The 15,101-nt window shown below is 38.0% G+C and overlaps 1 protein-coding gene across 5 annotated transcripts in view; it reads right to left on the bottom strand.

Annotated features, from left to right (window-relative positions):
- Nucleotides 1–14,022, bottom strand: part of Strip (striatin interacting protein) — a 325,994-nt gene extending 311,972 nt beyond the window's left edge. For 3 of the 5 annotated variants that reach the window (XM_090371051.1, XM_090371053.1, XM_090371054.1), the window contains exon 1: nt 13,433–13,622. In XM_090371051.1, the coding sequence (XP_090227177.1) occupies nt 13,433–13,450 (18 nt within the window). In that variant the 5' untranslated portion in view covers nt 13,451–13,622. Of the gene's footprint in view, nt 1–13,432; nt 13,623–13,757; nt 13,850–13,955 lie in introns of those variants that run through there. The other 2 variants (XM_090371052.1, XM_090371055.1) reach the window with 2 other exon arrangements.
- Nucleotides 14,023–15,101: the final 1,079 nt, after the last annotated feature.

Raw genomic sequence — 15,101 nt, 5'->3', positions numbered from 1 at the left:
GTCTAGCCATCCCACAGAAGCTTTGAACTCATTTACTCCTATAGATTTCGCAACCTCCAAAGCCTTTTCCCTAATAATAGGCCCATTAATGGGAATTTTCTTAGCACGTGCGCGACAAAACCACTCATACGTAACATTGTCAATTTGAAGTCCAACAGTTTTCGGGAATGATTTTTGAACCTGATCATGTCCATGTTGCCAAAATTGTTTGAGCAGTTCATTTTTTTTTTTAGGATATCACTTACCTGCGTCTTTCCGATTTTGAATTTTGCAGCGAGATTGCGAACACTATTTTTTTGCCGATCATACACATTAATGAGTTCGACTTTATCTTTTGAAGTTAAATGTTTACGAGAAGACATTGTGCACTTCACACGACACTGAACAAAACTGAAAACTGAAACTGAAAAGACGAAAGGCCAACCAAATTCACCCCCCCTGCACACACCGAATTCATAAGAAGTTTTACACGTGCCTTAAATTTCTTGAAAAAGGGTTTAGAACTGCGACGTAAACCTTGATACAATTCAGAGAATCGGAAATAGAAAATAAACACACGATTGAGGCAATACGTGGAAGAGAAAAGTTCCTAGAAAAAGGGCCGTCAGCTCTCCCACAGTCCGTTATGGGGAGATCAAATTAAGTGCTAATCTAAACGAAACAGTGCAGATTGCCTGTCCACGTCCGTTACAGAGAATGTCAGCTAGACAGAAGCTGGAAACACGTTAAAACCAATGGAGGTAAGTTGGGGAATTTGAAAATGTCCGTTGTAAAGAGATGTCCATTAAAGAGAGGTGTCCGTTAGGAGAAGTTTCACTGTATATGAAAGACTAATACACAGGGTGTCTCAAAAATATTGGTACAAATGTTTAGGGGAGGTAGGTAACATCTAAAGGAATGTGAATCGCATAGGAACCCATAACCGGAAATGTCACAGGAAAGTAGTAGCAGAGGCACAAGAAGCAGAAATGACACAAGACAGTAATTAGTGGCAAACATTTATTTCACATAATATTAACAATGGAGTATGAGATGAATGCATTTCATGATGTTACAACAGATGCTCGAAGGTTCCACCATGAGACACGATGCATGCGTGACACCGACGCAGCATGGATTGGCGGACATGGTTGAACACACCTGGAGTTTCTTTGACAGTAGCAGCAGCGCAGACGAGCCTCGCCACAAGATCCATTTCCGTCTCCACAGGCGATTCATACATAATAGATTTGAGGGCCCCCCACAGAAAGAAATCAAGGCTCGATAAATCAGGTGAGCGTGGGGTCCAGGCTACAGGTCCACCACGGCCAATCCATCGATGCCCAAAACGCCTGTTCAAATGGTCACGAACACACCTTCCATAATGGGCAGGCACCCCGTCATGTTGAAACCAAATGTTGCTTCTCACATTTGCTGAAACATCATCAAGTAACTCTGGTAGAACTTGTTCAAGAAAGATCTGATATTTAGCGGAGTTCATGCGGGATGGTAACAGGTATGGGCTGAATGGGGACGCACACCGTGTGGGTTGTCATGAGCCCACACATGAGTATTGTGCTGGCTCAGTTACTGGTTCAGTTACTGCTCCCCCAAGCCTCATTTGGGAACAAAACATAGGCTGGAAAATTCAAGTCTTGAACACTTTCTTGGAGAAACCACTGTGCAAAAGCCGCACGTGCAGGATGATCTTGGGGAGCAGTAACTGAACCCTTTGGAGATGAAAGGGGTGTAAGGAATCGTCGTGCCAGACACGCTGTACACTCCCACGAGACACTCCTAAGGCAGAGGAGCAACGGCACGTGTGCTGGTAGTAGGATTATTCTGGACGGCATTCAACAAACTTTCTTCCATGGCGGGAGTTCGCGTCGAACGTGGTCTGCCCACACTACTCCTGTTACCTCTAAATGATCCACGATCACACAAATTTTGATGCACACACGTAAACAAGTGGTGGTCCGGTACATGTCTCTCTGTCTGGGAAGCGTTCTCCATAAATTCGTTGAGCGGCTTGTCCATTGCCCTCTGCTAATCCGTACACTAGGTGCATGTCTGCCAGCTCACAGTTCGTATATCGATGCATGCTCTTCGTGTGGCGACTACTGCTTGAATGAGTAAACCAGAAATTTTCCCTCTTGCGAACTGATGAACAGCGCCGTCTACCGACTTACGGTGACATTTCCGGTTATGGGTTCCTATGCGATTCACATTCCTTTAGATGTTACCTACTTTCCCTAAATGTTTGTACCAATATTTTTGAGACACCCTGTATAGCAGATTAGCTCAAGAGAAGCAGGTTTACATTCCAACAATTAGTGTGGTTTTAAGCAGGGCAACTCTATGGAGGATGCTATGCACCACCTACTGAAAACAGTTAAAAACTCAGAGGAGAAATATATGCTGGCAATCTCCATTGACTTTACTGGGGCATTTGACTCACTCTGGTGGCCTAGTGTCATTAGGAAACTCCACCGGGCAAATGCCCCACAAACCCTCTATAAGGTAATAAACAGCTACCTGACAGAAGTATCTCGGTACGCACAAGGTTCCAGGAATTGACACGCTCTGTGAATAAAGGCTGCCTGCAGGATTCAATCCTTAGCCCTTTCTTCTGGAACATTGTTCTGGGTGAATTTCTGGCCTTGGATCTGGGCCCCAAGGAAAGCTTGGCCTTTGCAGATGACAATTTTCCTTCTAAAAGGTAAAACACAAGTGGTTGTAGAGCAAAGATCAAATGCCATCCTCTTGCAGTTGCAGGAGTGGACACAAATGCACATGCTCAAAATATCGCCTGAAAAAAACCAAACAAATACTTCTAAAAGGCAATTTAGACATAAAAGATGTCCACAAATCAAAATTAACACAATTACTATAAAAAGGATAACAGACTAAAATATCTTGGAGTGGTCTTTGATTCAAAATTAACTTTTTATCCCCATTTGACCTACTTGGAGAAAAAAGTGAGAAATTATGCAGGTATGATTGCCAGCATCAGTCGAGCAGACTAGGGCCTCAAAAGAAAGACCCTGGCAATCATATATCGTGCAATGTTTCTACATGTTATCACCTATGGAGCTGGTGTGTGGTTCACCCGCTCGGCCATAGTAACAAATAGGAATAAATTAGAATCAATACAAAGGACAATACTTCTCACTATTACCAGAGCATGTCGCACAGTAAGCACACTTGTGCTACAGTTGCAGGCTGGAGCTCTCCAATTTATCTGGAAGTAGCCAAAAGAGGCTTATATTATAGACTTAAAAAGGGCATATCCCACAGAATTTTTGGGGATAGCCCTTGATACAGCCAACACCTTCAACATTGAAAGAAAAAGAACAGCCACAAAACTCCACAAGTTATGGCAAACAAAGTCGGAGCAGGAAACCAGAGGTCTGGTTACCAAATGGGTTCTGCCACGGGTGTCAATGGCTAAACGGTGTCAAAGCCCAAAGCCACCTAAGTGGTATGCCTCTGGACTTTTTACAACATTTATATTGACAGGTCAGGGCTCCCTAAAGGCAAAACTAACCTCCTTAGGGCTGACTGATGACCCAAACTGCACCTGTGGTGAGAATGAAGACTGGGCACACATTCTATACGAATGTATAATTTATGACATCCCCAGAACAGAGCTAATAGCACAGACTGGCCCCCTTCCCAGGGAGAAGAACATCTGTCCATCATAGAAGAGGAAAACTATAAAGCCTTTACAACCTTCACACAGAAAGCATTCGAAATGTACAGAATTATCCAAAAAAGGGAAATTCAGCCACCCAACAATTAAACAATAATCAATAGTAAAAATTGCCCACGTTTTCTACCACACCCAGATGATGACTTAAAAACTATCAGGATAGCAATGTTCTGCACACTGCACATTGGACATGACAAAACTGGATTGACCTGGTTACTCCCTAGGACTATCCTGTGGAACCTGGGGTCCCACACCAAATAAGTAACCATGTAGGGGAGGGAAATGTACAGGCAGCCAGGAAGCAAATTAACCAAAAAATATCAGCAAAAATTTTTCTTGCAAGTAAAAATATAAGTAAATTAGTTTGGGGAGTAGTAGTAGTGGCATGTGATGCAAGAAAGCACGCGTATGAGCTTATGCAGCATCAGCCAAAAAAAAAAAATAAAAAAAATCACACCAATCCCTCCAAATGCCTGTCCAGTTCCTCCTTAAATTTATTCAACCTATCAACTTCCACAACGACAGATGGAAGTTTGTTCCAGCAATTAACCACCCACTGGCTAAAGGCAAATTTCCGCACATCTATTCTACATCTGTTCTTTATTAATTTGAATTTATGCCCCCTTAGGTTTGTAATCTGAACAAGTGGAAGGATCCCATCAGAATTCAGCGTGCTCAACCCATTCAAGGCCTTATACACCTCAATCAGATCACCGTGCAGGTGCCTAGTCTCCAGCCACTGCAATTTGCAGAACTTAAGCCTCTCTTGGTAAGAGGATCCCTTCATTCCCCTCACCAATCTTGTTGCCCTTCTCTGTACACGCTCAAGCAAATCTACATCCTTCCTAAAATGAGGCCTCCAGACCTGTACGCAGTACTCAAGGCGTGGCCTGACCATTGCCTTATACAGAGGGACAATCACCTCCTTTTCCCTGCTAGCAAAATTCCTATATATATCATTGACAAAACCCCATGACCAGCCCTGGCAGCCTGTCTGCATTGCTCAGAAAACTTCATATCTGACTGCACAATTACTCCCAGGTCTTTTTCATTTTCTACCACCTTAAGTGTAGCACCACACAGTTGGTACGTTTCTCTGGGGTTACTTCTACCCATATGCAGTACTTTGCATTTGTCAAGGTTAAACTTCAGTTGGGGAGTTATATGGGGAGTACATTGTACATGTACTCCTTGTAAAGAATATGGGGAGTACACATTGTACTCCCCATATTCCATTTCTTATATCTGTGTGACACTATGTCTCTGATATCCCAACAATATCTACCTTTGATGTTTTGACCAACACCTCAAATTCATCAAATTTATTTACCAAACTCCTAGCATTGGTATACATGCAAATATACATGTACCTGTTCCTATTCTTAGCTACTCTAACACAGCCCATGTGTTTACTTGTACCGCAATGACTCCCAGCAGTCTCTGAAATCCCCTGCATCTTGTTTTCCAGCTGCTGCTCATTCCAATAGAAGCAGTGCAAGAATCACTTTCACCTCTGCCAGTGGCTACTGTTAATCTATTAATCTGTGTATCAGGCTATCAGTTTTCCGACCCACCTAACCCTACCTCAATAGAATCAGCAATTGTGGAGGAGAAACTGTTGAAGATAAACACAAGAAAGGCACCCGGGGTGGATGGGATCTATCCAGTTATATTAAAGGAGGCAGCAAAGGAAGTAAGCAAACCCTTAGCCATAATTATGAGAGCTTCCTTGGACTCAGGGGAGGTACCCATAGACTGGAAATGTGCAAATGTGACCCCAATTCACAAAGGAGGATCAAAGGCTGACACAAGTAATTATAGACCTGTGAGCTTAACTTCTGTTCCAGGAAAATTAATGGAGGCACTGGTTAAAGAAGCACTGCAGGATCATTTAGACAAGACTTCAGTTATAGCTCAGACACAGCATGGTTTTGTTAAGGGGAAGTCTTGCCTGACCAACTTGATTGGATACTATGATGCAGTCACAAAAGAACTGGATGCAGGGAATAACTTTGATATTATATACTTGGATCTTAGAAAGGCTTTTGATACTGTTGCACATGGAAGACTGCTACACAAATTGGAGCAGTGTGACATTGGAGGCAAATTACTGCTATGGATAAAGGGGTGGTTGAGGGGGAGAAGACAGAGAGTGGTAATCAATGGACACTGCTCATCGTGGACTGATGTTATTAGTGGAGTCCCTCAGGGCTCAGTGTTGGGTCCATTATTGTTTTCTGTATTTATAAATGATATTGATGATGGTATATCGGGATTAATGTCCAAGTTTGCAGACGATACAAAGGTTGGCAGGGTTGTCAAGGACACTACTGACACTATGCTGCTGCAACAGGATCTGGAAAGGTTGAGCAGATGGGCTGAGAGGTGGCAAATGAAGTTTAACATTGACAAATGTAAAGTACTACACATGGGAAACAGCAACCCCAGAGCAACGTATCAACTCTGTGGTACAACACTGACAGTGGTAGAGAATGAAAGGGACTTGGGGGTGGTTGTGCAGGCAGATATGAAGTTCTCTGAGCAGTGCAGACGGGCTGCAAGAGTAGCTCATGGAGTATTGTCAATGATATACAGGAATTTTTCCAGCAGGGATAAGGAGGTGATTATTCCATTGTATAAGGCGATGGTCAGGCCACACCTAGAGTACTGTATACAGGTCTGGAGGCCTCATTTCAAGAAGGATGTAGAGCTGCTGGAACGAGTACAGAGAAGGGCAACAAGATTAGTGAATGGAACAAAGGGGTGCTCTTACGAAGAACGGCTTAAGTTTTGCAAATTACAGTGTCTGGAGCTAGGCACCAGCGAGGTGATCTGATAGAGGTGTATAAAGCCTTGAATGGTTTAAGCATGCTCAATGCTGATGGGATTCTTCCTCTAGCTCAGAAAAATCACCTGAGAGGGCATAAATTCAAATTGAGGAAAGACAGATGTAGGATAGACGTGAGGAAATTCGCCTTTAGCCAGCGGGTGGTTGGTTGGTGGAACAGACTTCCATCCCTTGTGGTGGAGGTTGATAGCCTAAATAAGTTTAAGGCTCAGCTGGACAGGTATTTTGAACGAACGGAGGGGTGAAGTGGAAGTGTTTTTTTTTTTTTTTTTTTTTGGCTGATGCTGCATAAGCTTGCTTTCTTGCATCAAATGCCTCTACTAATGCTAATGCTAATGCTAATACTCTTGCACTCTTTCTATTTAAGTGCATCCCATCCCTGTAAAAGCAATCTCTCCTGTTAACAAGTACAGTCCAGGCTGAAAAAAATTCTACCCCTTGAGCCTTGCACAATCCCTCCAGGGCCGAATTGATCGACAAGGCTCTCATCATATACTCCCTCCTATTGTGTCTGTGCAGAATTGCAGACACTTTCAAATTGAACCCTAATTTATGGCTTTTTTTCAACACGGACAACAGATATATTAAGAAAAAAAAATTCAGCTGGAGAACAACTCTACAATATGGACAAAACAAGTCTAAATTATAAGATGTTACCTACAAAAATGATGACAAAAAAAAAAAAAAAAAAGAGCCTGCAACACCATTATACAAAAAAATCCAATGAGAGAATCAACTGGAACTCACAAATTTACATTTCTAATGTTAGTAATAAACTAATCCTAGAACTTTTAAAAATATAAATTATTTATTTTTAAAGATTTTAATGGGCTGCATTATTCAAAGAAAGGTATCTTAATAAATCTTTACCCTCTGTAAAGAAACACTTGAAGAAAATAACCTTACCTATAATGGCTACTCTGAAAATGTTACTTCACATCCCAATTCTGAGGAACTCAAAAAAGGGAATACAGAGGCAATGTCTTTACCACTGAATGTAACATCTCTAATCCAGCCTATGAATCGAGTGTTTCTAGAATATCTGAAGAGACAACACAGGTGAAAGTTTTTGAGTACAATTTTGGAAAAAACAGAAAAACACAAATACAGGTCTCACAGAATCACTAGTCTTCAACATCATATATGTGTTTACAATATAGCACCAGCATAGAATGAAATTGCAAGTTCAAAATTTACTAAACCTTGTAGAAAACTTTTGCCCAAGGTTGACAATACTAACAGAAGTCCCGAACTACAAGAAGGTAATGAAAAACACAGTTTATTAACTAATTTCAGGCAAAACGATGTTAGAATGATTTACAGCATGAAGATTTTCAGCAAATTTAAGGTTCCAAAGATTACGGCATAAAGACATTCACAATGGATTCCAACAAATCAGTGATGGTTTACCGGAAAATGACATTACAGACGATGCAGGAATCATACACTCTAGAACGGAAATGGATGGATCTAAATATGAAGAGATTAAATCATATCTAGTGCCAAATGCCCTACATACAGCTTTACACTTTATTGGATAATATTCTGATTCAACAAATAATGATGTGATATTCATAAAAAAGGGGAAGAACTATACTGCAAAACATTCATTCTAAAAATATGAAAATTACTGATTTTATTTAAATTAATGTGCATATATATGTTTTAAGCAAAAATAAAATTCTTAAGGTACATATGTATGTACTGACATTTATGATTAACTGACCAACTACCAGTTCTAATCATGTTGGATAAGAGAACTTTTACCACATTTCTGTGTTTATAGAGAAATGTAATAAAAATAAAGAAATGTAGTAGTTCAAGGGGCATGCATGAATATTTTTATTATTGTAATGAATTACTGTTTTCCTGCCAACTCATTATAATACTCTGTATACAATAAAAATCACTAGTTAATAATTCATGTAGCTTAAGTAATGGCTGAAAGCTGCAGTTAGACTAGATAATCAAACACTACACTTTGTGTAATCATAATTCAGACACTTTAATTAAATAATAACTATACATTACAATATTCCACATATTTTGGAAACTATGTTTCTGTCATCTGTAGATAAATAATTAAAACCTTCTTAAAAAAATTGCAAAATGTATCACTGTATAATTATTAAAGTGTTTAGTAGAAAAGCAAAATGCAAGAAGAGTTTTTTGCATCGGCTAAAAAAATAAATAATAAAATAAAACAGAATATTCACATATTCTCATAAGATAACCATCTAATTTTGGTTTGAACTTAGCCCCAGAACTTTGGTTTGAACTTAGCCACATTGAGAGGAAAGTTATTCCAGTGAGCAGCAACCCACTACCCATAAATAAACCTCATGAAATCTAAGCTTCTGTTATTTCCTAATATTTTAAATTCGTACCCACTGGTCAGGCCCTGACCAAGGTATTTCCGTGACCTGGGCATTAAGATTTTTTGGTGCCCCTTTAAGAATTTTTTATATAAACAGGGTGTCAAAAATACACGGCATAACTTCAGGAATGAGTTCTTCATATGTAGACAATAAAAATATTTTATATCAACATAGTTCCGGAAATGCTTGGTTCCTGAGTTATTAACCAGAATGTCTTATCCCCCACAGGTGATTTCCTTCATCACAAGGTACTGGCAAAATCTGGTTTTCCATTCCGATCATGTACTCAAATCAGGAGCAAGTGGATATGCACTTTATATATGGTTTGGCGGATGGCAATGCTCTGGAGGCTCGTTATTTGTACCCCGAAAGGTTTCCAGAACGAAGATGTCCAGACAGGTAAACGTTTTGAAGGTATCCATCGCTGCCTTTGTGAACATGGGACCTTTACACCTCATGCTGCCCACAGAGGACAACCAAGATCTATGACTCCTGAAGTAGAGGAGATTTTGGATGTTGTGCATGCCACTCCTGGAATCAGCACACTCAGAATAGCAATGCAACTGACTGTTCAACATTCAACTATTTGGAGAGCACCAAATGTATCCTTACCATCTGCAACAGGTACAGGCCTTGTCACCAGCAGATTACCCTGCGCGAGTAATGTTCTGCCAGTGGTTCTTGCAGCAGTGTGGTACAACTCCTCACTTTCCTGCCTTAGTGATATTCACAGATGAAGCACAGTTCACACGAGGCGGAATCCAAAACTTTCACAATCAGCATGTATGGGCTGAGGAAAACCCACATGCAATTCTTCCATCACATCATCAACAGTGGTTCAGTCTCAACATCTGGGGGGGGGATAAGTTATTTGGGCCCCCATGTACTTCCAAACAAACTCACAGGGCAGGTGTACAGAAACTTTCTGGAAAACAACAGGCCTGATTTCTCGGACGACACACCACTGATCATTCATCAACAAGCACTTCATGCACGATGGCGCTCCCGCACATTTCAGCCACCTAGCCTGCAATTATCTGAATCGAAGGTTTCCTGGTCAGTGGATAGGTAGAGGTGGGCCAACTGCCTGGCCTCCATGCTCACCTGATTTAAACCCACTAGATTTCTTCTTGTGGGGCCATTTAAAGTCATTGGTGTATTCGACTCTGGTAGCTGATGTGGAAACTCTCCGCAATAGAATTGTGGCAGGTTGTGAGATAATACAAAATGCCAGGAATTTGGCATCGTCTTCGCGAGTCCATGAGATGCCAATTAATAAACATAATAGTATTCAGGCAGAAGGTGGACATTTTGAACAAGTACTATAAGGTGATGTGAACAGTTAAGTGTCATAGATAGACCTTCAAAACTCAGAAACCAAGCATTTCTGGAACTATGTTGATATAAAATATTTTTATTGTCTACATATGAGGAACTCATTCCTGAAGTTATGCCGTGTATTTTTGAGACACCCTGTATGTATGTATATATATATATATATATATATATATATATATATATAAAATATAGAAAATTAATAAATAACTTATGTAAAGTTAACTAAACAAGAACTAATTAATGCCATCTATACATATCTAGATAGAACATTACATCAGTCTTATTATATATTTTTTTTGTATAGTTTAAGTACAATAAGTAAAATAGGTAAGATATATTTCATATAGGATAAGCTGGAGCTACTTAACCCTATAATAGCCATAACTGGTCCACGAGGCCAAACCTAGTAAAGGATGATCATTAGTCAAAGCAAAAGTAAAAATAAAACAATTAAGAAACATAATAATAATATATATCAAGTTAATTATAGGTAATAGGACACACTGAAAGGGACTTTATCGAGGGCTAACCCTTTCAATATATCCCCTACAATTAATCCGGCTATCAGTTTCTGATATCATCTGCCTGTTTAACACGGTCAAAAGGTAATTCATGAGTAACAGTCATCCAGCCTGTTAACAACAAAATTATTGTCTAACTTTAATTATACTTATCCATTTATCGCATGAATTACCTTTTGACCATGTGAAATAGGCAGATGATATCAGAAACTGATAGCCGGGTTAATTGTAGGGGACATATTGAAAGGGTTAACCCTCGATAAAGTCCCTTTCAATGTGTCCTATTACCTTTAATTAACTTGATATATATTATTATTATGTTTATTAATTGTTTTATTTTTACTTTTGCTTTGACTAATGATCATCCTTTACTAGGTTTGGCCTCGTGGACCAGTTATGGCTATTATAGGGTTAAGTAGCTACCAGCTTATCCTATATGAAATATATCTTACCTATTTTACTAATTGTACTTAAACTATACAAAAAAAAAAAAAAAAAAAATATATATATATATATATATATATATGTATTTTTTTTTTTCATGATTTGTAAAATGTAGCACCCCTTAAAAGAATGGTTCCATGAGCACTGCCACTGGTTCTTGTCCCACCTACAAGGGTTAGCAGACCTTCCATGTTTATTTTACTGAACCTTTTCAGCACCTTATACATCTCAATGAGATCTCCCCTTAGATGTCTAGTCACCAAATCATGCAGTCCATACCTTTGCTTTAAATTATGATTGCAGTGTGATGATAAGTGTGATATTATCAAATTAGGCATTCTTACATTTATTACCATGTTTTTGACACAACCAAAAAAAATTTGTCGAAAGAACCTGTGTGTCCCACTTGTCACACTCTTCCCACCTCCAAAAGATTGCTAATCCAGTTGCCCCTTAAGCCTCACAAGACTGTCAACCTCAACCACGCAGGAAGGCAGAAAGCACTTTATTCCAATTTTCAACAACACACTGAGCAAATGTGAACTTTGTGAGGTCCGGTATATTAGTTTCTCCAACAGTTTATATTTATGCCTCTGATCCATCCCTTCTTGGTGCCTTATGCACCTTAATCAGACAGATTTCCCATGTGTGTCTGTGTGCACACACGTGCACATGTGTGTGTGTGTGTGAGAGAAAGAGAGAGAGATGCCTTGTTTATAAGTTTTGTAAACTATACCTTTGTAGACTGTCCTCATATGAACATCCTTTTAATATTCTCAACAGATGAATTACCCATCTCTTTGGGTCCTTTCAAGAAGGTGAATGTCTTTCTTTAAATGCAGCCTCCAACTTGAACACAATTTTCCAAATATGGTCTTACCACTGACTTGTATAATGGAACTACAACTCCTTCACCCTAAATGCAAAGATACAGTAAATAATTGATAAAGACAATGTGTGCATTTGTGGCCACCTGTTAACCTTCATAATGAAATATCACAACACCCAAGTATCTTTTCTCATTTACACTTTATTGGCTGTACTTTGTCAAGGGTATAAATTTTTGCTGGTTAATTACTTTCCAAATGTAGAACTTTACATTTGACTGTATTAAAATGTACTATTTCTCAAACCATCCATGAAATGTGCATGTTTAATTAGTGTAATTCATATTTCACAATAACTCATATGTAATACTTCAAGTATGTAATTTTTTCAGTTAAGATGATTGTAGAACATATGTCACACATGCGAGAACAGTTCATTGGTTGTTACAAAGAAAAAAAAGGTTGAGAAATGTGAGCACACAGTTTTAAAAAAAAAAAAAAATCGGAATCAAAATGACTCCCATATAATTTCCAGTAGGTTGGATTCTATTATCATATAATTAAACTCTGACTTCTTCAATGGTAATAAAATTACCATACTGTTTTTTTTACTTCTCTGTGTAGTAAACTCTCCTATGGACTCTGTAATTATAATATTTGTAACAATGTGTAATATTACGGATCACTCTTGATTATTATGAATACAATTTTTTTTTTTTCCAGCTGATGCAGTATGAGCTTGCTTCCACAAACAAATAGTGAATTATCTGCCACTACCAATATTACTAAAGGGCTTAATTACTTTTAACATCACATTCATGGCTACCAAACAAAGTGACATGATAAGTACATTTTTGAGTAAAGAACACAGAATCACAAAGCATTATTTTGGAAATTCGCATTTGTTAAATTTCTATGGCTTCCCCCCCCCCCACAACACCAAATGAGTATAAGGTTCAATAAGTCACCTATGTACCAAAACGTTATTCTTGTGCAATATAACAAAATAGCAAACACTCAGTGATGGCTGTTATTCCTTGTACAGTATTTTTATCAGTAAGAAAGTACTTTATAGTGCTGCTTCCTTACTTGTACAGTAAGAAAGTAGCACTATAAAAAAAATATTAGTTCACAGCACACATGTAAAATTCAAAAATCTCATGTTTGATTCATTGCTCTATATCTCTATTATTCACTATTCGTAGTCACTATATTGATAAATTGGCAATTATTCGAATCACAAATGCAGATATAGTTTTGCTATTATATACTAACATATATAATAGCAAAATGTGGCGAATTTACCTAGAAATACCAAATAATATAAACAATATACTTATTAACGTTCTATTCGCCGGTATCTTTAATTAGGTTAAATCACCCACCTCCCATGGCTCTCCCATATTTCCAGTAACCTCTAATATAAGGTTTCTTTGACTAAGTCTTATTCTTCCAGTGAAAACAACTATAAATTAACTAAGCACAGATATAGAGCATCTGACATATCTTCACAAGCACTTTTGTGATGGATTTGAAAGTATCTATTTATATTTTTAAAAAATGTATTTGAGTGCACAAGCCTTTTTTAAGGCTGCAATAACAAAACACTATTATACACTGCTGTAACACACAAAAACAAGCAAATTTCACATAAATAATAAATCATGCTAATCAGTATTTATTAGCAAGTTTGTATAATGGTACGCGAACTTCAGCAGATTTCAATGATCATTACGGCTCATGACACTACTTGCTGCTGCATCAAGCCAAACCTCATCAAGCCTGCCAAACTTCATCTCCAGGTTTCGTTTACAGCACATATTTTAACCCTAAACGCAGACAAAGCCATAGAATTTTTTTTTGTATCTTAACTTTTTTTTTTCTTCACCATTACAAATTAAAACTTACCATTATCGAAAAATTTCGTTATGTCGTTCACTAGTTTCATAAAAGTAACATTTTAAAACAATTTTTTTTAGCATTGCATATAAAATGTAAATGAATAAAAAATAATCCTCGCATCGTACATATACATTTCGACATTGCTGTAGTATTTAAAATAAAACCATAAAAAAATAAATTTAAAAACTACATTTGTATCCAATTAGGCTTAGAAAGTTCAACCAACACGACACCAACGACATCTACGAATGTCGCTTTTTTGATATAAATACAAACGGCATACGAGTTTTAATGTTCTTCACAGAGTAGTTCCATTGTATAACTATTTAGACTTTCATAATTCTCGAGAGCCGCCTCAATTACAGAAATTTTAGAAAGTGTCCGATGTGTTAAATAGACAGGAAGTTATATTTTTTACTATATTAGCAGTTGAAATATGTCCTTCCGCCTAAACCATAAAATAGCGCATTTTTTTTTTATTTCAAAAAATTTGTTAAAAGTTTTTTTTTTTTCCCGATGGGTTGGCTATATTAAATTTCGAACACCAACACACTGACTTCTCATGGCTCCAGGTGTGTTGCATTTGTGTAATATTCTCATCCGGCAAAAATGACTATCTATGAACAGTCCTAAGGGAACCCAATAACTCCGTCAAGGTGCAGAATAATCTCATAGAAATTTAATTTGCCTTGAAAAGTTTTAAATTTGAAATTGTCAACTTTAATGGGGAACAACAGTCATCATAAACATTGTGCTAACTACGATGGCAACACGCACAGGAAGTAAGCCATCGGAAGGCCTTAAGAAATAACAAGAGAAACAGGAATCTTAGCCATAATCCGATAATCCAGCTTGTGGGCACATTATGACTGAAGTATGATTTATGATTTTAGCTTATTTCGCTTTAATTTTATTCCATCAGTTTTCTTCTCCTTTTTTTTTTTTTTCTTTTTCTGATAATTTCTGATGACTTAGGTCCAAAGAATGTAAATTTCTTCCCTAATAAGTTTGTGCCTAAACGGTTCGATTTTTAAAGATAGTTTCGATATTCTAGAACTAATTGTTCTCTGTCTTTGCTTAGTGACTGAAATCTCTTTTCCACACAGTAATAGGTTGTTAATGACAATAAAGATGGTACGCTACTGCAACAGG

This window comes from Mastigoproctus giganteus, chromosome 3, assembly GCF_048544385.1.
Source record: "Mastigoproctus giganteus isolate SK-2022 chromosome 3, ASM4854438v1, whole genome shotgun sequence".
In the NCBI taxonomy this organism is placed as follows: Eukaryota; Metazoa; Arthropoda; class Arachnida; order Uropygi; family Thelyphonidae; genus Mastigoproctus; species Mastigoproctus giganteus.
Note: the sequence above shows the minus strand (reverse complement) of the source record. Positions and strands in the feature narration are given on the sequence as shown.